The sequence below is a fragment of the Lynx canadensis genome, chromosome D4 (assembly GCF_007474595.2).
Source record: "Lynx canadensis isolate LIC74 chromosome D4, mLynCan4.pri.v2, whole genome shotgun sequence".
Classification (NCBI taxonomy): Eukaryota; Metazoa; Chordata; class Mammalia; order Carnivora; family Felidae; genus Lynx; species Lynx canadensis.
Genome location: NC_044315.2, coordinates 78,498,821 through 78,520,983, shown reverse-complemented (window position 1 = coordinate 78,520,983; position 22,163 = coordinate 78,498,821). Strand labels below are relative to the sequence as shown.

General features: G+C 44.4%; 1 protein-coding gene across 1 annotated transcript in view; it reads left to right on the top strand.

Moving 5' to 3' along the window:
• BRINP1 (BMP/retinoic acid inducible neural specific 1) overlaps positions 1-22,163 on the top strand; it is a 175,570-nt gene that overhangs the window by 123,139 nt on the left and 30,268 nt on the right. The window contains exon 6 of the mRNA XM_030294212.1: positions 19,959-20,195. Coding sequence (XP_030150072.1) covers positions 19,959-20,195 — 237 coding nt within the window. The remainder of the gene's footprint in view (positions 1-19,958; positions 20,196-22,163) is intronic.

Genomic DNA, 22,163 nt, shown 5'->3' with positions numbered 1-22,163 from the left:
TTCCCACGAAGCTAATGAAGCTTAAGGTCCAGGGCTCCCTCACCATGTAGGTCCCCGAATTTTCTCATTCTAAATACTGACTTTCACACCTCACGCTGAATTCCTTTTCTCAACGAGCAGTTATGGTATGAGCTTCAGTCCTCCAAAATGCAGGTCTGCCATTGGTTACATGATTATAAGTACGTTATCCACCAAAAAGGAGGTGACATCCTTGTCTTATTCTAGATTGGTCAGAACACATCTGGAAGGTTAGGGCCAGGTCTGGGCATCACACTTCAAGAGGGACACTAAGAAACTACAGTGTTCCTGAAGAACGGTGTCTTATGAGGAACAGCTGAAGAGAGTTGACTTGGGGCAAAAGGACTGTCTACAGATACCTAAAGGGCTGTCTTACAGAAAAGCTAGTCAAATTCATTAATGTGGATAAAATGAGCCTAGACCTGATGCACTTGCAGAAGACAATAAAGATCCCAGCTTTCTTTTAAGAATCTGTGTTGGGTCAAAGTGGGCATCAGGATGTAGTGGGAAACAGTTTGTGTCCCAAGGAAATATATACCCTATCAGAGAAGATGGGCTTAAACAAACAAAAAGATGCATAAGGAATGGTAGTGGAGAAAAATAGGAGGGCTTCATGGCACCTAATGGTATGGGGACTTAACCTATCAGGGGATCGGAAAAGATGGATAGGATAGGACCTGGAGGATGATGAAGAGGTCAGGGTCATGGATACGGAGGCAGACAATGAGTATACATGAAGGAGCATTTGAGGAAATGAAAATGTCGTAAGAGATTAAAGCAGAGACATCAGTGGTGAGAAAGATGAAATAATCCTTCGGATCCTGGAAGGCCTGTGCAGCACATTAATGACTCGAACATTAATTTGAGGGTCATGGGCACCAAGGAAAGGTTTTTAAAAAGGAAGTAGCATGAGGAGATTGATGTTTTGGAAGATCACTCTGGCTGTCATGTGTCCAATTAATTAGATCGGGGTAGATTGGGGGTGGATGACCCATTAAGGGCTATTGCAGTACTGAAGATGAGAGGTCACAGATTCAGACCATGAAGGTAGCAGTTGAGGTTGAAAAAAACAGACCACTTTTAGAGTTACTTAGCTGGCGTCAACCACTTTTAGAGTTATTTAGCTGGCATCATGACCAGAATTTAGTGAGACGACCATGAAGAATTTAGATAATCTGGTGAGTGGAGTGTGGGGATGAGATAGAGAGGAAGGGCAGGGAAATACATAAGATTCAAGGCAATATATAATATAATAGAGATAATGAAAGTAATGCATACCATTATGGAGATTCAGAAAAGGGAGTAATTCATTTGGCCTGTCTAGGTAGAGGAGTCATAAGAAAAAAATATCTAAGGAAGAATAATATTCTCTTGGTGGAAGGTAAAACAAAAAAACTTCTTAAATATAAGACAGAAGACTGTCTCATGATTCTTGGATAGGCTGATATTTATTCAGTAGGATACAACAAGCAATAGGTATAAAGAAAAGGATTTATACATTGAACCACACTAAAATTAAGAATTTCCAGGGGCACCTGGTGGTTCAGTCAGTTGAGCATCCAACTCTCGATTTTACCTCAGGTCATGATTCCAGGGTCATGAGATCCAGCCCTGCATCGGGCTCCATGCTTAGCATGGAGCCTGCTTAAGATTCTCTCTCTCTCTCCTCTCTCCTCTCTCCTCTCTCCTTTCTCCTCTCTCCTCTCTCTCCTCCTCTGCCCCTATCCCCCACTCTCTCCCTCTCTCTCAATTAAAAAAAAAAAGAATTTCTGTTCATCAGATGCTGCTACTGATAGAATGAAAATACAAGCTGCAGAGTAGAAGGAAAGATTTTTGATACATGTATCTGACAAAAAAAAAAAAAAAAAAAAAACCTTGTGCAAAATATATCAGTAACTCCTAAAAACAACAAGAAAAAGGCAGACTGTCCAGTAAGACAAGAAAATGGGTAAAAGACATGAACAGGCACTTCACAAACAAGAATATCAAAATGGCAGATAAACATTTGAAAAGGTGATTAACTTTTCTAGCCCTCATAAAATGTAAATTAAAGCCACAATTTAGTATGCTAACCCCACAATCAGTCTGGTTCAAAGGAAAAACACTGACAACATCAAGGAGTGATGATGTGGAACAATGGAAACTTACATGGAAACTTACAATGGAAACTTACTTATAACATCTGCATTGCTTGTGGGAGAATAAATCAGTACATCCACTTTGGAAAACTCTTTTGGCAGTATCTACAAAAAACTCAGTATGTCCTGGCCCTCTGACCCAGAAATTATAATTCTTGGGAGTATGCACAACAGAAATGCCATCTATGTTCACCAAAGGACATGGCTGTTTATAGCAGCTTTATTCAAAATAGCCTACAAATGGAAATAGCCCCAATTGCCCATCAACAAGAAAATGGATAAATACATTGTCATGCATTCATATGACAGGCTACAATGCAGAAATGGGGGAAAATAAACTATTCTTTTCTGCAACAGTATGGAAGAATCTCATGAACATAACATTAAGTAAAAGAAGCTGGACACAAAAGAATATGTGCTATTTGATTCCATTTCTATACGGGTCAAAAACAGCCAAAAAAAAAATGTGTTGCTTTTGTAGCTCAGAGAGCATTAACCTTCGGGGAGGGAGAATAAGGGACTGACAGGAGATGGGAGAGGTTTCTGGAGGTATCTATGATGTTCTGTTTCTTGATCTGGATGGGAGCACATGGGTGTGTTTACTTTGTGAAAATTCATAGCACTGTACGCACGTGATTTATATGTATACATTTCTGTGTGTATAATGTGCGTCTATGAAAAATTTATTTAATAATGTGCTCCATCTTGACATCGTCTGCAAAGAGAAGACATGAATAAAGCAGACACGTAGAAGAACAGAAGGTGGTCCAGCCCAGCCAGAAGACAGCCGCATGGACTGAGGGCAGAGGAGTCAGAAATAACAATGGATAATATTTATCCAGCACTTCCTAGTGTGCCAGGGCCTGTGTTCATTGATTTGTATTACATGCATGTTTATTTGTTTGTTTTTATTCATTTTAACTTCCATTTAATTTTATTATGTAATTGCACTTACTACGTTCTGAATCCTCACCCCATTCCTGGGAGGAAAGCATAAGTAACATCCCTACTTCATAGGTGAGGAAACTGGGGTGAGGGAGGTCACTCAGTCAGTGATTGAGCTCCACATTTAACCCTGACAGTCTGACTTCAGAGCTTTTGTTTCTCAAAACGCTCCTGTTCTCTCTTCCTCTTTCCTCTCCTAATTCCGCTGAAGGAGGCTGGGAGGGGAGATTCTGCAGAGGTTTATTTTGGTGGATTGAGGACGATGTGAATGGCACCCTAATGACATTGACCTTGTGGTGGTTCACAAATTGTTCGCAGAACAGGGCAAAGGTGGAAGGAAATCGGAAAAAGAAAGAAGAGGTTTGGAGAAGGACACGAGGAGTGAGAAAGACAGGATCATAGAAATGATCACAGGCTATTAGTAGTCGAAACAGCAACAGCCAAACTGGTAGTAATAACACTAATGGCATAATGATAACTTCTTATTTTTATACTTCTCTCTCCAAGAAGCCCATTGAGTGTTTTGCTGACATTGTCATGTAATTTAATCTAGTATCCATCTGGTGAGGTATACAGAGAGCAGAGCTCTGCCTTGGTAGCTCACTGATGTGGAAAGGGATGCAGAGAGAATATTTTGCTGAAATCTGGGATGATCCATAAATTTATTCATTCATACATTCATTCATTTAGCAATATTTATTGAAAATCAACTACATGTCAGATACTGTTTTAAGAGCTGGATATATAGCCGTGAATAAGCGAAGTCTCCATCATTTTGGAGTTTATATTTAGTGTGTGGGTGTTAGGGGAGCAGCCAATAAACAAGCAAACAAAGAAATATATTTTCTTTACAATCAGAGAGATGGTGAGAGAACAGGTCATGTAGAAATTTGTAGACCATGGAAAAGACTTTAGACTTCTACTCTGGATGAAATGAGAAGCCATTGCAAATTCAGGCAGTGGCGTAACCTGACCTGACTTACATTTTAAATGAATCGCTATGAGTGCTGTGTGGAAAAGACTAACACAGAGGGCAAGAACACATAAAAGGAACCCAGTGTGGGGGCTGTCGTGTTTACCAAGGTAAGACAAAATGGCGGCCAGGACCATGAGAGCTGGTGATGTGGGTTGTGAGGAATGATTGCCCTACGGGTGCATTTTTTAAGTGGTGCTGACATTATTTGGTGATGAACTAGAAATGTTTGTGAGAGAAAGAGAGAAGTAAAGGATGACCCCAGAGTTTGGCCTGAGCCACCGCAGTGATGGAATCACTTTGCTGATACAGTGAAGACTGCAGGAGGGGTCACTTTTGCTGCGACATGAGGAACTGGGTGAACCAAGTTTGAGAAGTGTGTTCTAGATACAAATGTGGATGCTGAATGGGCATCTGGAAAGTCGGGGTGGGGGGAGGACTAGAAATATAAATTAGCATAGAGATGATATTTAATGATGTGAGGTTGGGTAAGACGACCTTGGAAAAGAGTGTAGATAGAAACGAAAAGAAGGAATTCAGTTATTGAGCCGTGAAGAATTTCATATTGAAGGGTTGGGATAATGGAATGAGAATGAGGAACGGGAAGAGGAAGCTAAGAAGTGGCTGGGGAAGGTGTAAAGGGAGCGGTGAGAGCATGGTGTCCTGGAGGCCAAGTAAACAATGTTACTGGGGCGCCTGGGTGGCTCAGTCGGATAAGCGTCCGACGTCGGCTCAGGTGGCACTCTCATGGTTTGTGGGTTCGAGCCCCGCATCGGGCTCGGACAGTGTGGAGCCTGCCTTGGTTTTCTGTCTTTTCCTCTCTCTCTACTTCTTCCCATTCCCCCGTTCGCGCTTTCTCTCTCTCTCTAAACTAAATAAGCTTAAAAAAAGAAGATAAAAAGAATGTTCCACAAAATGGAGATTGTGGTCAACTGAGTAGTAGCATGGCAGGCATCGGTGAACTTGACGAGGATCTTTCTCCCAAAGCGCATGCGTCTTCTCTACGGCACTAGAGTTGACATCTTTAAGGCCAGAGTCATGTCCCTTCATCTCCCAAATGCCACCGCCTCTGAAAAGCCTCTTTTAAGACCTCTTCTCTGGCAGGATTTATTGGTTTTCCTGTACCTTGCCACATATTTGGGGGGGTTTGGGTTTTACCTGTTCTATAGAGTAGATGATAGGCTTCTTTAGAAAAGGGATTTTTGCCTTGCCAACTTTGTTTTTCATTATATTCAACAGTGCTGGGGACATAGGAACTCGATACATGTTTGCTGAATTGAATGTTTCCTTATGATTGGTGCTTAAGTAGCAATGGAAGGAGGGGGACTAGGGGAAGGCAGAAGGAGAGGAAGAAGAGGGAGGTGGAGGGAAGGAGAGAGAGGGAGAAGAAGAGGGGAAAGGACTTGAGGGAGGAGGGCGAAGGGCAGAAGAGGGAGGAGGGCGAAGGGCAGAAGAGGGAGGAGGGCGAAGGGCAGAAGAGGGAGGAGGGCGAAGGGCAGAAGAGGGAGGAGGGCGAAGGGCAGAAGAGGGAGGAGGGCGAAGGGCAGAAGAGGGAGGAGGGCGAAGGGCAGAAGAGGGAGGAGGGCGAAGGGCAGAAAGGACTTGAAGGAGGGAGGACAGTGCGGGAGGAGGAGGTTGAGGAAGAGAAGTAGCATCAACCATCCCTTTCCTCAGTAGCTGGGCATCATAAATGCCCAAACTCATCTTGCGACAAGTAGCAGAAACAGAGGAACAGAGTGTAGAAATGTCAGAAATGATACTTTTTTCTGCTGCTACTCCCTCTTAGGCATTGTGTGCATATCCATTAGCCACTTGGGCCCTCCCACCAACTGAGAGATAAGGATCATGCTCCCCATCAAACAGATGGAGAAACTGAGGCCCAGAGAGGTAACCTTCCCGAGGTCCCCCTGGCTTTTGGTTCCCTGTTGCCTGGGCCCCAAGCCTGCTTGACTTTGCTGGGAGGCTCTGAGTCAGCATAGCACAGTTCTAGATGTGGGTACGATGGGAATAAGTCTTTGCCCAACTGCAGTAGTAGAGGAAGGGGGCACCGGACATGATTAAGTCTTTCTGTCCACAAAGCCCCCTCCTCTCTCACCCCTTGTCACCCCGTGTGGCTTCGGGCCCCCAGGGTGGAAGGCCGAGCGATTGTTGCCAATGCCGGTCGGTAGCTTCGGGGTAGGTCCTCCACAGAAAGAGCCCAGGGTGCGGGCAGGGGCTTGTGATTAGGCCCTTCTTGTCTGATTAGCAGCGCCTGGAGGCACTGATGGGGCTCCATGTTTCTCCCTTCCCGTGGCTCTGTCTGTCCGCTGAATAAAAGGGCAGTGTCTTCATGACTGAGGGGGCTGCTGACGTCCACCCAGTTGGCCGCATCCAAGCTGGTTTTCCTTCATGCGCCCAGGAGCACTCTGTTCTTGGCCTTGTGATGAGGACAACCGGAGTTCCTCTTAGGAAGTGGATCAAAGGGTCAATTAAAGGCTCAGTCGGAACGCAGATGGAATCAGGAGGATCCGGAGGGCAGGCTTGATGGTGATGAGACCTTGGACTAGTTAACCCTCTGAGCTTCTCTAGGTCTTCTGCTCTACAAAACGGGCATAAAAACACCTCTGTGGCAGAGCCTTTGTTCTGCATTTCATTGGAAAACATGTAGAAAGCACCTGACCTAAAAACCAATAGGGCGGATATAAAATAATACTTATGCTTACAATTTACTGCGTGATTCTCATCTGCCGGGCAAAGAGCTCATTTCTTTATATCAAGATCTCCTGTATACCAAAGACCCATTTTGAAGACTTGAAAACTGAGGCTCACAGATGTTAAGTAACTGTCTTGTAGGTGGCAGCATAAGAATTTGAACCCAAGTCCATTCAATGCCAATGCTCTTGAACCATATTGTTTCTCAACCTGGAGCATATGAATCATAACCATGATTTTTATTAGAGCAAATAATTCCATAGCCCTTTCTGTGTGCTTGTAGGCTCTGCTATTTACTTTGGAAAGTCTACGCTTTTCCTAAAATTACTTGCTAACTTGTATATGTTTATAGGTGCCCCATTTCTATAGCTATTGTCATATTCCCAAAAAGACTGAGAACCAGGAAGGATCACATACCCCTAGAACACAGATTACTAAGGCCTTGCAATATACCCAGTGTACATGACTATAAAATGTGCTGCCACTTTCCTGGGGACATCTGGAATCATTTGGTAACTCAAGACTCACACTTGTACAGAAAGTGTTGGAAATTCTGATGGCATCTAAGCTGATGTTGAGAGAAGTGATCTCAGGACTCACCCCTGTTTTAGTTTTTGTTTTGAAAGAGAGAGACAGAGGGAGAGAGTGAGAGGCATGGTTGGGGAAGGGGCAGAGGGAGAGAAAGAGAGAGGGAGAGAGAGAATCCCAAGCAGGACCCACGCTCAGTACAGAGCCCATCACGGGACTCGATCTCACGACCATGAGCTCATGACCTGAACCCAAATCAAGAGTCGAATGCTCAACTGACTAAGCCACCTAGCCCCTCATCTCTTGGCCTTGTAGTCTTGCAGGGTCTATACTTTTCAAATGAACTCATGGCCAGGCGTACAGCAAGGGAATCCTGGCTGATCAACAGTGTGGTGATTTGGTTTATTTTAACAACCGTGTCTCATTGAACTCCTGGTTGGTCTCATTGATTGGGCAGAAACCAGGCATCAGGGCACCTCAAACCTGAATAAACCACCCATGAAAATTAATTCATTGATCCCATGTGGCTAAGGCACCTGTTTATATTTAAGATAATGAAGTCAATCCTTATTTTTTTCCTGTCACAATTCATCTTGGTCATAACTAAGCTGTCCTTTGACACTGCAAACATAGCACTGTCCACCTGCTTTTCTTTTTCTGCTCCTAGATATGTTCTAGCTTGTCTTATGCGCAAAACTGGACATGGCGTTATTTAATTGTAGTTAAGATCCCTGAGAGTAGAAGCCATACCCTTTTTTTAATGTCTTCATTAGTCACTTCTCTGGAGTTCAGTGTTTAGCTCGTAGTAGGTGCTCAATAAATTTGTACTGATTTAAAGTAATTTGAACTGTCACATCAATGTATTTGGAATCTTAGTCTTTTTATGAAGGTAAATATGTATTACGTTAAGTTCAGCATCATAACCATCTTAAAATGCGCAATTCATTAAGGGACGCTAAGCATCTCACAGTTATTGTGCAACAGTCACCAACTATCTAGTCCCAGAACTTTCTCACAACCTCAAATAAGCAGTCATTCTCCACCTCGCTTCCCTCCAGCCCCAGGCAACTAGTCTGCTTTCTGTCTCCGTGGATTTGCTTTTTCTGGATATTTCATACAAATGGAGTAGCACAATATGTGGGGTTTTTGCGTCTGGCTTCTTTTTATTTAGCAGAACGCTTTCAAGGGTCACCCGTATTGTAGCATGTATCACTACTTTTTTCTTTTATGACCGAATTAATATTTGATTGCATAGATATACCACATTTTGTTTGCCCATTCAGGGGCTGGTGGACCTGGAGATTGTCTCCACTTCTTGACCATTGTGAATAGTGCCGCTAGGAACATTGGTGTACAAGTTTTTTGTTTGAATGCCTGTCTGCAGTTATTTGGCTGTATACCTTAACAATGGAATCACTGGATCATGTGGTAATTGAATTGTTTTTAAGAAAAGGTTTGACACAAAAACAAGTTAATCTATCCCATTGTTCCCTCCCCTAAAAGGATTATATACACCAGTGCGTCCCCGTGTGACTGGCGGTGCTGTCCTGTGGGAGATGTATACTTCCCGGCTAGTTGGCATTGCCCTTGGCCATGTGATTCGCTTTTGCCAATAGAATGTGGGAGGACATAACCCATGCCCCGCCGTAGCATGAGGAGACATTGTCTGGCTTGGCTTTTGCTCTTTTCCTTCTGTCATGATAATGGCGTACCCCTGAGCAAAGCTGCTCCTTCAAGTCTGGATCCAAAATGAAGACGTCTGGAGCAGAGCCAAAGCCCAGCCAACGTGAGACAGAGCAAGAAATAAACCTTTGTGGTTATAAGCTGCTGTGATTTTGAGGTTATTTGTTACCATGCAGTAACTTAAAAAAGCTCAATAATACTGAAACATCAGTATTAAATAGCATAAACCGCACTTATTTACTGCAGGACTTCTCAGTGCCTTAACTATGCTAATATGCATTATGAGTCTCAAGAGGTAGATTAAATATGGAGTTTCCTGAATATATTTTATCCTGGTTACACTTGCAGATCTAAGGCTCTGCAGCATACAACTTGGAAAATGCTTGACTGTTCATACCATTTTGGTTCAGTCTTGTCCAAAATAACTCTTCTGGACACTTTTACTCTGATAAAAGTTGAAGTGTCTTCTTTTTTCTCCTACTGAATCTTGCATACATTTGCATGTGTGTGTTATTATAATTTTATCTTTATGAATCTTGTCCTCTCACCCAACTGGAGCTCCCGAGATCAGAAAATTGTGCTTTATTCATTTTCCATATCTAGCATCTAGGATAGCACCTGGCTCAGTAAGTTGGCGGGTGGACAGACTTCACTAATAGTTGCTGGACTGAGCAGTTTTATGTTTGCACACCTATTGTGATCTTGCTTGATATCTTGGAAAGAATGCCAAGAAATATAGGAAACAGTTATAGTTCTCAAGAATCATAATTTGTAGCAATGGATCCGAAACAAAGTATGTGTTAAAAAATTCGTAGTCGGGGCGCCTGGGTGGCGCAGTCGGTTAAGCGTCCGACTTCGGCCAGGTCACGATCTCGCGGTCCGTGAGTTCGAGCCCCGAGTCAGGCTCTGGGCTGATGGCTCGGAGCCTGGAGCCTGTTTCCGATTCTGTGTCTCCCTCTCTCTCTGCCCCACCCCCGTTCATGCTCTGTCTCTCTCTGTCCCAAAAATAAATAAAAACGTTGAAAAAAAAATTAAAAAAAAAAATTCGTAGTCAAGAAACACCTTCAGCAGCATTTTTCTCTTAGGATTTTTTTTGGGTTTTTTTTTTTGTTCTGTTTCTTGTTTTTTGGTTTTTTTTCTGTTTTTTTTTTGTTTTGTCTCTGTGTTTTTTTTTTTTTACTCAGATGTTTCTGAACACCTGTTCTTGTCACTACTGCGTCAAAGTTGAAATAGCTCGAGATTTCAAGCTCTGATGGTGGGGAAGGTGACACAGGGCCTGCTCAGGAAGGAGGGCTGTAGAGAGGAGGAGCATGCCAAGCACAGGGCAGAAGAAAACCACGGTCTTCCCTGAAACATGTTCTGTCTAAACTCAGCTTCATTCAAACACACTGACTAGGAACCTACTAATGTGCTATAGCTGACAGGGAGATGGAACATGAACGAGGCATTGCCTCTGGCATTTAAGGAGATCACAGACCAGGAGGAGCATGAACACAAGCACATAATATGGTGTGATAGGTGTTCTATTAAAATTTGAGAAGTGTGCAAGGTGTTTCTGGGTACTGACAGAGGGGGTGCCTGAGATTGCCAAAGGCCTCCAGGGAAAGCAGTAGAAAACAGGGTGAGGACAAGAAATGACGTTAGTCGAGCAACTGTCCTGTACCAAGAGGTTCGCGTGTGTGATCTGATTGATTTTCTTCTCCAGACCATTGAGGTCTAATTTACATACAGAGAAGTTCACCCTTTTGAGGTGAAGAGTTCTGTGAACTTGAAATATCCGTCCTGTAATCAAGATACCACCACAAGATACAAAATGGTTTATTTGATTTTTTTTACTTGCACCCCCACAATGGAAGCTCTCATGGAGAAATTGAGAATCAGAGAAGTTAAGCCTCTTGATCTTAACTTCCCAAGGTCCTGCGGTTACTAAGAGCTGGAGGCAAAATGTGAACGGGGGCGACTTTCTACATTTGAGGGCCAGTGGCTGTGGTGTGGCAGGCTGTAGCAAGGAAAGGGAAATAGAGAAGATTTGGACACATCAACTGATCTGGGGATCTGTAGCACAGGGTTTGATAGGTGTCAGGTTTGGGTTTTTATCATGAATTCTGTGAAGAAGCGTATAATTAAATAGAATCAACCTCTTCTTAACACCCTCTGTAAGGGTATCTTCATGTTGAAATTTTAGGAAATTGAATTTAGTTTTTTTTTTAATGTTTATTTGTTTTTGAGAGAGAGACAGAATGTGAGCAGGCGAGGGGCAGAGAAAGAGGGAGACAGAATCTGAAGCAGGCTCCAGGCTCTGAGCTGTCAGCACAGAGCCCGATGCGGGGCTCAAACTCACGAACCAAGAGATCATGACCTGAGCTGAAGTCGGACACTCAACCGACGGACCCACCCAGGCGCCCCTGGGAAATTGAATTTAAAATATATGTTGGCCTCCTTATCCTTGGTGATTTCATAGCTTAGTCTGACCACATTTGCTTTTTCAAAGTTCAAATTGTCATTTAATGGGGCACCTGGGTGGTTCCGTTGGTTAAGCATCCAACTCTTGATTTGGGCTCAGGTTATGATCTTGCGTTTCGTGGGTTTAAGCCCCACGTCAGCCTCGGCACTGAGTGTTGAAGCCTACTTGGGATTATTATTTTTTTTTCTGCTCCTTCTGCTCTCTCTCTCTCTCAAAATAAATAAATAAACATTTTAAAAAGTAAATAAAAATAAATGAATGAACAACAGCACAGAGTAGATGCATAGAAAATCAAGATTGGAGGGACCTTAATGGTCAGCTAGTAGGGGAGGTAGCAAACTTTCTCTGCAAAGAGCCAGATGGTAAATGTTTTAGGCTTTGTTATCTCTGTTCTTACCACTCAGCTCTTCCATTGTAATGTGAAGTCAGCTATAGACAGTACTGAAACGAATCTGTGTGGCTGTGTTCCAATAAAATTAATTACAAAAATAAGCTGCAGGTCAATTTGGCCCATGGGCCATAGTTTGCCAACTCCTGTATAGGCTTGGTTGTGTTGTGCTAACGAACAATCCCTGAATCTCAGTGGCTGGCAAGAGAAAAGGCTCATTTCTTGCTTACGCTGCATCATGGTCGCAAGTCAATTGTGATTTTGTTCCTCCGGTGGCCTCTATGTGGAATATGGCTGTTTTCTGTGGTGGTGGGACAGAGAAACTGATAAACCCACGTGTTGGTTCTTATAGCTCTGCTTTGGAAAGTTGTACCCCTCACCTGCGCTCACATTTCATCGGCGAAAGTGTGTCACATGAACCCATCTGAGTGCGGACGGTGGGGTGTGTGTAATTTCTTCAAAGAGAGGACACCGCGAAGGGAGGAGAACTGAATATGGGTTAGTGATAACCACATGCCATTTGGGCCCTGGGTTCTTTAAATTCTGCTTGTATGCTTCCGATGATGAGGAGTCTTCTACCTACTAAGGCAACCTGTTTCATCCCTCAAAACTCCTGATGGTAAAAAGGTTTTGCTTTTATTGTGCTGAACTTCATTTACCTGAATCTTGCATCTAAGGGTTCCAAGTCTATTCCTTAAGATCCCACAGAATGGATGATGATCCTTGGGAACACAAAGGTTACTCTGTCCAGAAGGGGGCGCCAGAACCCACCCACTTTCCCCCCAGGTAGCTGCCTTTCTTCATTTCTCCCAGTGCAAATGACCCATCACGGAGACAGGGCTGAACTTCTGAATGAGATCATAGCCTTTTCGCCCTTTCTGCACGGTTTCACCCGGTGAATTATCGTCTTATTTTCATTCCACTCCAATGAGCTGTCAGCGATGGATACTGTAATTCACAGCAATAGAAACACAAACAGATGGGTAATTGACCTGCATGCCTTCATTACACTGGAGTTCAGAATGGCTGTTGGAGCCATAAAGTCCTTTATCTGCCAGTCTGAGGTCCCCGGGCTTTCACAAGGAAGGGGATCAGGCTGACTTTCTGCGAAAGGTGCACTTCTCGTTCTCCCCAACCCGTGCTTTTCGGAAATGGACAGAATTTGACAAGCAGAACTTAGCGGGTACCAGGCAACAGCCAGACTTCTGTAGCGCTCAGAGGTATCAACAGGGGGCCACATTCTGATGCAAGCACAGGAGAGAACAATATTGCCACTCAACCAAAATAGAATCTTGTATTTTTTTTCCCTTTGCCTCTTAGCACCAAAAAAAAAAAAAAAAAAAAAAAAAAGTGAATTTAATACGTAATGAACTAGGTCAGAAAAGAGTACATCCATCAAAACTACTACTATTTTAGGTAATTACGATAAGATAGAATAAGATAAAACAAAGTTCATCCAAAAGACAAGCAAGCAAACAAACAAGCAAAACCAGAAAGATATATGGTCCTTGCCTTGAACAAGACTTTGATTGACCCAAGGTATTCACACACTGACTCATCTTTGCTCAAGGTACACCCTCTGCAGGGAATGCTGTGGTTCCCTCTGTATCTATTAAAAACCATGCTCCTGTTTCAAGATCTACCCACATCCCACACACATCACGAAGTCTTCCCTAATTATTGTCTCCAGAGTCATTTTCTTTCATCTTCATAATAGATGACTGGCTTCTTCAAAATGTAAGATATATTTATTAAACACCTACTATGTTCCAGACGTGATGCTGCTTTTTACGTTTCAATCATCGGTTCGGGCCTTTGTCTCTTGTACTTGGATTTTATGCTTTAGTTTTGAATCTCCAAGTAGCCCCTTAGTGTCCTTGGAAAATGGAAGCATCTCCTCCAACAAATCCCCACGTACTACTTGTTGAAAGAAGAGAAGGAGGCTAAGAGTTCCTAACAGCAAAAGAGAGCAGATCAGGGTCAGAGATGAAGGCTGGACTACCCTCGGCAGATCTTAGAGGTGCTTTCAGCTTTTGTTGATTGGGTCCTCTTTTCTCTAGCTCACCGAGCAGTCACCTGGACCAGGTGTCTGCTTCAGACAGCTGTACTGACCGTGTCATTGAAGGTACCAAGGAATTCAATGTAGGGGTCCCCAGAAAGTTCGTCTGTTACTTTAGTGCTCCCCAGTGGTTGAAAATCAACAATGCAGTGAGCCCTCTTTGCTTTTTCTGACTCCCAGCTAAACTCTTGGTCTGTAATGGACAAGGATCCTTGACCTCTGTTGCTGTAAGCAATGCTGTTCCTCTAATAAGCTGGCAGATCTCTGCCCCCTGTCATTCTTCCCTTAGGAGTCTTGATCTTCTCTGAGGCAGTGAGAAAGCTTTCATCTCCTCTCTAGGGAACCTGGAAACAAACACAAAAACAAAAAAAGGTGAACCTTATTCAGAAAGGAGGGTGATGGTCAGGTAGGTTCTTAGTTGGAAGGAGTTCTGTTGCTTGAGTCCTTTGTACAGGCTGTTCCCACTTTCTTCTTGTTTCTTCTACTCCACTCCCCGCTGTTCCCACTTTCTAAACGGCTCTTCTTGTGGACCCCTCGTCCTGTAATTCCTGTGAGTCCATTAGGTCCCAGCCCAAAAGCCACTTTCTGCAGGAGAGTGTCTGTGACTGCCCCTAATCCAGCCTGGGTTAGGTGTTTTCCTTTGTGGTCCATGAGCAACTTCGTGCTTTGGGTAGAGCCCTGGTCTCCGTGCATCCAAGCAGCTTGTTTGCATGTTTGCTTCTTTAACTAAGCCGTGAGGTCCATGAGGGCAGGAAATGCCTGCTTTCTTCACCCCGGTGTCTATGGCGCTGTTACTGGCACACGGGAGGGCCTACGTGTGGAAAGAAGACAGAGGGAGAGAAGAAAAGAAGGAAAGATGAAAGGGAGGAAGATTCGCTGAAGTATAACCAATGGAAGGATGAAAAATGGAGACCCGTGGCAATTTCTGTAATGGTATTAAGAGATGATGCACTCTGGACATGTCTCCTACTGGTCCAAAGGGGGCTACTCAAGAGGATGTTTCCAAGAACGACTCAGGTTTGGTTCAGGGAGTGGATTATGTTCTGATGTATAAATGGGGGGACCTACCATTTATTGAACACTTAATTATGCTAACCATCTGCTCGGGCTGCTATAACAAAATGCAAAAACTGGATCGTTGAAGTGAGAGGCCTTCGTTTCTACAGTTCCGGAGGCTGGAAGTCAAAGACCACGATGCCGGCCCATTCGGTGTCTGGCTTGTGGACAGCCGTGTTCTCACTGCGTGTGCACGTGGCTTTTCCTTAGTGTGTGCTCATGGAGGGAGAGGGAGAGAGACAGCTTTCCTGTCTCGTACTCTTCTTACAAGTCCATTAATCTTACCACGGAGGCCCCACTTTTGTGACCCGATGTAAACCCAATGACCAGCCAAGGCCCCATCTCGATACCATAACTCTGGGAGTTAGGGCTGCGACTTGTGAACTGGGCAGGGGAGAGGGGGGAGAGGGTGGGGGTGGTCACAAACATTCAGCCCATAGCAGCCAGGCTCTTGCTGGGTGCCCTTTATGCCTTTCCCATTTATTTATTCTTCCCAACAGCCCTTCACAGGCAAGTAGCCTGAATTTCAGAGAGAGGCTAAGACACCTGCAGAGGCCACCCTGGGCCAGGGGCACCTTGAGAACACTGAGGCAGGAGTTTGTCTCAGTTTTCAGTCTTTCATGCCAGAGAGCTGGGAGGGCCCGTAAGGGTTTCGGAACTCAGAATCCTGGGATTTGAATCTTGAATTTGTTAGTTTGGTTGTGGGGCTTTAGACCAACTTAGGGCCGATTCCAATATCCTCAGAGTTTTTAGAGACCAATGTTTTGTTTTGTTTTTTGTTTTTTGTTTTTTTGTTTTTCAGTTGGGGTGAAAAAGAGAATGGTTGTTGAATGAAAACCTATACTGGCCTTGGCCTTAATTTATACTCTGGGGGATCTATAGTGGACAGACAGGGCTCCTGTCCCCCGGAAGCCCACTCCCTAATGGGGAAGATGAAAACAAATACAAAAACACATGCATAAGATGATTTCTGTCAGTAGCTAATTCTATGATGAAAATAGAAGAGGCTTTTTTAATATGGGTCATCTGGGAAGGTCTGGATTGCAGGACAAGGGAGCCATGCAGAAATCTGGGAAAAGAATATTCTTGGCCCTGGGAGGTACACTTGCAAAGACTCTAGGGAGAACAAGACCAGCACAAGGGAAGGACCAGGAAAGAGAAGGATGCCTGGTATATTTCAAAAAAAAACAAAGGAATAGAATATTAAGAAATAAGGAGAGAGGAAGCGAGGAAATAGAGATAGCCTATCGTGTGACACAGAGGAGAAATCCTTCCTCCACACACAAAGACTGGATGTAAAACACAAGAAATATCCTGAGATGTCTGCCTTGAAGGTGAGGTGGGAGGAGGACTAAGGGAGACAGGGCAAAAATTAGGAAAAGAGAAAGAAGATGATGTGGATGTTCCCATATCTACATTGCCCACTCACTTCGCGGAACAGTGACACATTCCATTTTAAAGTATAACAAGATTTTTTGTAAAAAAAAAAAAAAAAAAAAAAAGTATAATGAGATTGGGGGAGATATCCCATATGTTCAGCACGAGTCACTGGGTGTGCAAGTGAAACTCTCAGCCATCGCCTTCTTGGGTGTTTTGAGGCAAAATTTACATGCTTGCCCGTAATGGTGACCTCTCTCTGTCTCTGATTTTCTCAGCTTGTCTCTCTCTCTCTCTCTCTCTCTATTTCTCTGTGTGTCTTTGGGAACTGTGGGGCCAGAATATTCCACCCCAGCCGGCAGCTGTATATCTTTCAAACAGTGGTTCCACAGGCCAAATCTCCCTCCAAGTTATTTATGACTCCCATTGAAGCCGGTGGTACTCAGGCGCCAACCTAGGAGGTCAGCAATGGGCCTCTTTGTTGGACACAGGTCATCAGGAGACGACTGCGGCGGTGACTGCTCTGTGAACCTCCGCTGCCGTAGAAATGGTTATGTAACTTTAAACAGTAATGACATTTTGCAGAAAAGTGCTTTTTAATTGCTATGTCTTCATTATTCTCTTTCAAAATTGCCCAGGAGATTCTGCCTCAGAGACAGCTCGGCATGATCTGAGTTTCCATTTTTAAAGAGCAATCAGTTTTGTGTTTCAGCTGCTCCCAGAAACCCCCCAACCCAAAACTTCATCTGTTTTCAGTTGCATTAAACGGGGTAGGTAATACTGCCTTTTGTATCCTTGCCAAACGGAGAAATGATTTGACGCAATTTTCTAAAAATGCTCTCCCCAAATTCCTTTTGGGCTGGGACCAAGAATAGAATATTTTATCCCCTACAAAAGGGAGAAAGAAAATGATGAGCAAGCTAGAAAAATAGGACTGAGAGTATAGTCTATAGAGTTCCAACAGAAACTTAACCCCAATCCGTAGACTCAGATGCCTATAGGGGATTGGGATCAGCTAAAAATAAATTTTGCTTTGGAAGCGAAAAACCCTGATACAGATAAAATGACTCAGGAATGCATGCTCTGAAAGAATTGTAGACTTAGTTGAGCAGGGACTCGCTCTAGTGATTGGCCCCATCGTTTGGTGTTTGTCTCCTGCTCCTATGCTGCGAGCCCTTCCCAGCAATCACTCAAACTCGTGCAGACCCCTTGCTCGTTGGTGTGGAGTTCACCCATTCTCGCAGCCGGCCGGTGCCCAAGCCCTGTAGCTCCATTGTCTGTTAGAACCCCTTTCGCCCATACTGATATAGATACACCTTCTTGAATAGCCGTCCCCCCCCCCCCCCACCATGCTGCTTCGACAGGCACAGAATTCTAAACCCTCCTCTACAAATAACTCCAGACTGCCTGCTGAGGATTTTCTTCTGGTTGCCCACAGCTATCGTTCGTGTATCCTGAAGGTTCTGTTGAAACTTTAAAAAACGTCAGTCACAGGAGGGATTTCACCATCACAGCATCGCCGTCATCATCATCGTCAGAAATGGGAACGAACGAATAGCATTTACTGGGTGCTTGCCGTGTGCCCAGGAACTGTTGTGACGATTTGCAGGGATTCCTTCACTTAGCCCTCTCAACAACCTAAAAGCACCTCTGTTTTACAAAAGAAAAAGCAGAGGCTTAGAGAGGTTGAGTGACTTACCTGAGATGTCTAGGTAGTAAGTAGAGAAGCCTGACTAGCGATGCCCAGCTTTTAACTACCTTCTGCATCCCTGCAGTAAGGTGTGCCGAACACATCATCCTCTTTCCCACAATGCCTTTTTAAAAATATTTTCAATATTTATTTTTGAGAGAGAGAGAGAGAGAGCACTCCTGGAGGAGGGGCAGAGAGAGACAGAGGGAGACACAGAATCCAAAGCAGGCTCCAGGCTCCGAGCTGTCAGCACGGAGACTGACACGGGGCTTGAACTCCCGAACCATGAGATCATGACCTGAGCCGAAGTCGGATGCTTAACCGACTGAGCCACCCAGACGCCCCCCACTCCACCCCACAATGCCTCTCTGAACACAGTTGTTTTTAGCTGCCAGGTGAAGACAGGTTGAAATGATGGGGCTTCATTTTTTAAAAAATTGAAAGTGAGAGAGGGAAAGATAAAAATCCCAGAAACACAACTGTGAAGTACAATGAGAGACATGCCGAGCTGATTCAGCAAGCCCCTGATGAGTAGGATGAGGGTGTGTCCCTAAAACGTGAATAAGAAAAACATTTAATCCAAAGAACACAGTTATTTTTCACACAATGGGTCATTAAACCATTACCCCTATATGCACCGGTAGCTGAAACTGTCTGCGGCACTAGACGAGGTGGGGAGAGATGTCTTTCGTGAATTAATTTAGCCCAGAGTTGTCCTTCTTTTTGGGCACCCTAGTCAATAGCCTGCTATGATGACATCTCAGAGGTACATGAGTACTGCATGTGCCCAGATAGATCCTTCTCCATCCTTGGCTGTCCAGATTAAGACTTTGATTACTCAGATATAGAGACAAGATTATGAGGTGTGGTCCGGAGTGTTCATCCTGTAGCCTTGGGCTAGTCACTTCCCCTCCATGGGCCTCTGCTTCTTTGTGTTTACAGCTAAGAAGAAAAAAAAAAAAAGTTAATCCTCTCTGATGGGATTCTGCACTGATATTATTTTTATGATGCCCTGGTCTTATGAAATTATACCACTCTCCTTTATCACTCGTATCCTCGAAATTTACCAAAGTATCCCATTATCCACAGGATGAAGTCCAAATCCCTTAGCATACAAGAAAGCCCTGTGCACTTTGGCCTCCACTTGCCTCTGACACATGTTCCCCGACAGCAATGCACCCCACCCATCCAAATTCGTTTTTTCACCAGCAACTCCCAGACATGTACATCTTTATTCTTGCTGCTACCCTCTTTAGAATGCGCTTCCTGTTCCTTTTTTTTTACATGGTGATCTCTTATTTACCTTCCAAGAAGCCCAAACGCCATCTCCTCTCTAAAGGTTTCCCTGCTGCCCTGGCAAGGTTATTTGCGGTCCTCTCTGTCCAGGTGCCTCGTCTGGACCATCTCTGCTCCAGGCCCAGAAAGCTGTGTTATGATGATGTGTGTCTGTGTCTATCCCTGCTGATTACGCTGTAAACTCCCCAAGGGCGAGGATCTTGTCTTTTTCATCTCTATAGACTCAGTGCCTAGCTCAGGACTTGGGCTTCATAAATAGAGTCCATCAATATTTGAAAAAAGGAGAACAAAAGAAATGGAGGAAACAAGAAAAAATAAACAATAATCTTGTGCTTTCAAGAAGGGTTTTCTCCCAAAATGGAAAAGGTATATACCAGATCTGGCTGTGGCCTCAGTCCTAATGTAACGGACTAGAGTGTGCCTTTCAAAGGTGGCCGAGGTCATGACCTGAGAAGTTTAAGTAGACACAGTGTAGCTGGAGGCCTCACCAACCGGGCCCTGTGTGGATCTAGGCGGGCCCAGAAATACTCGGTTACGGTACACAGGGAGAAAGCTAACAGCTTCAGGTTCCTATGTTTCACCTTTCAAACCTGTTAATGAAACACCTTTTTTAACCTCTCTTTTTTCCCCCCTTCTTGCCGTTCTCGCACAGGTCTTCAGATAATCTTCCCTCAGTATCTGCAAGAGAAGTTCGTCCAGTCGGCCTTGAGCTACATCATGTGCAATGGTGAGGGGGAGTATGTGTGCCAGCACAGCCAGTGTAGGTGTCAGTGTGCAGAGGAGTTCCCACAGTGCAACTGCCCCATCACCGACATCCAGATCATGGAGTACACGCTGGCCAACATGGCCAAGTCTTGGGCCGAAGCTTATAAGGACCTGGAGAATTCAGGTAGAGAGCCGAACGTGGTCGTACTGCATCCGTGGCCCTGAGCCAAGCCTAGAAAAGAAAACTGTCTAGCCAGAATTAGGACCACTGTGAGGGACTGTTCAGTGACTCCAGTTATTTCACGTGGGAGGGACCAGAGCCAGGTCTAGGAGCTGTCATGGAGTAGGTCCTCAGTCAGTCTCCATTGGATGGAATAATGAATCGCGTAATTGAGTTTGTGGTCCTAAGATGTATTGTCTGCATTGTACCCAGAAGACAGAGAGAGTAATGCCACATAGCACATAGAAGCCTCTGGAGAATGGAGAGTCAAAGGTACTTGTATTGATTCCCGAGTCTGTGTGTGCGTGTGCATGTGCGTGTGTGTGTGTGTGTGCGTGCGCCTGTATCTCTCGATAAACAACCACGTATGTATGTCTAAATATGTATATGTGTATGTATTTTTATCCATGTACATGTATATAGATAATGATACGGATAGAGATATCCAAACAATTCACAGATTGTCAAAGCTAAAGCGACTTTTCAGGTACGTGGCTGTTTCCCACTTTTCATGGTTAAGGAGACGCGTGGTCATGAATTTCAGGGGAGGAAAGTCAGCCACCCAGGGCCATACAGTGGGTGAGGTACAGAGTTGGATCTCTGCCTTTCTGGAGTTTCTAGTTGATGTGAAAGCCAGCCATGAATCGTATGACATTTTAATCATGTGAAGGAGAGGCTACTGTGAGCAAATCCATGCAGGGGGAGGTTGAGGAGGTCAGGAGGGTCAGGGAGGTCAGGAGAGGCACCTTGGGGAAGAACATCAAACTTCAATGCAGAGGTCAGTGGGTGAGTGCATGTCAGAGAGCGGGAGGCCATCACAAGGTGCCTCGGAGGGAGAGGACGGAGACGTGGTTAGCGTGGTGGGACAGGTGCTAAAAGTGGGGAAGGTGCAGAGGTACCGAGGCGTTTAGAAGGGCAGATTAGCAGGGCTTGGTGTTACATGGGCTGTACGTGGTCGAAGAGAAGGGCGTTGAGATTCAAGAGCTTTTTTTAGGTATGTTTGGTAGACAATTTGATGGAGGCTGGTACCATTCACTGAGCTAGAATACCCTGGGTGGTTCGGAAACAGAGACTGTGTATGCAGCGCTGGGCATGAAAAGCTTGGGCATCCTTGAGATTTCTAAGAAGAGATGCCAGGTAAACAGTTGGCATCTACTATGCGTTCAGATATCTGTCAAATAAATGGACATATGCAGAGAGCATTACTGGTTTTTAGAACAGCTCAATATTTCTTAAATTTATGACAGCAACTGCATTACAATGAGTAGTGATATTCCTGTATCTTGGGGGGGGGGGGGGGGGGGGGGCACCAAGACCCGGTGTCTTCCCCAGGGTTACATAGTTAGTAAATGACAGGGTTGGGAACAGAATCCCTGATTCCAAACCCCATGCTTGTAGCAGCTTTTTGTATTAATGCTCCTTTACCCCCGAGGCTTCAGTTCCCTCATCTGATATATGAGAGGACATGTTTGTGGTTTTAATAGTTGAATTTATTTAAATTTTTAGCCGAGAAACCCTTTGATCGAACAAAATCGTACCTTGGAGCCACTGTGTACCACAGGTAAAAGCTGAGCCCTACTGAGCTGTATTTGAAAACCATTGGTTTCCATGAACTCTAAGCCCCTGAACCAGCTTTGGGAGCACATAATGCATGAGTGATTCTGCTCTCGTGCAGCTCGAATGGAGCTGTGGCTGCCCTATGGACCCGCACCCGCCAGTCCATTTAAAATCCCAGGAACTCATAGAAGAGAGGTTCATGATGGAAATGTGTTGCGACAATTATTTGGCCTCAAACAAAAGAAGCATTTGATAACATGCTTTTGCAAGGAGATTCCACTGATTGCTAAAAAACAGAGGGGCATGAAGTCGATGTGCACAAGCAGTAGGGATCTTTAGCATAGAATCCTATCCCCCAGGAAGAGAAACCACTTT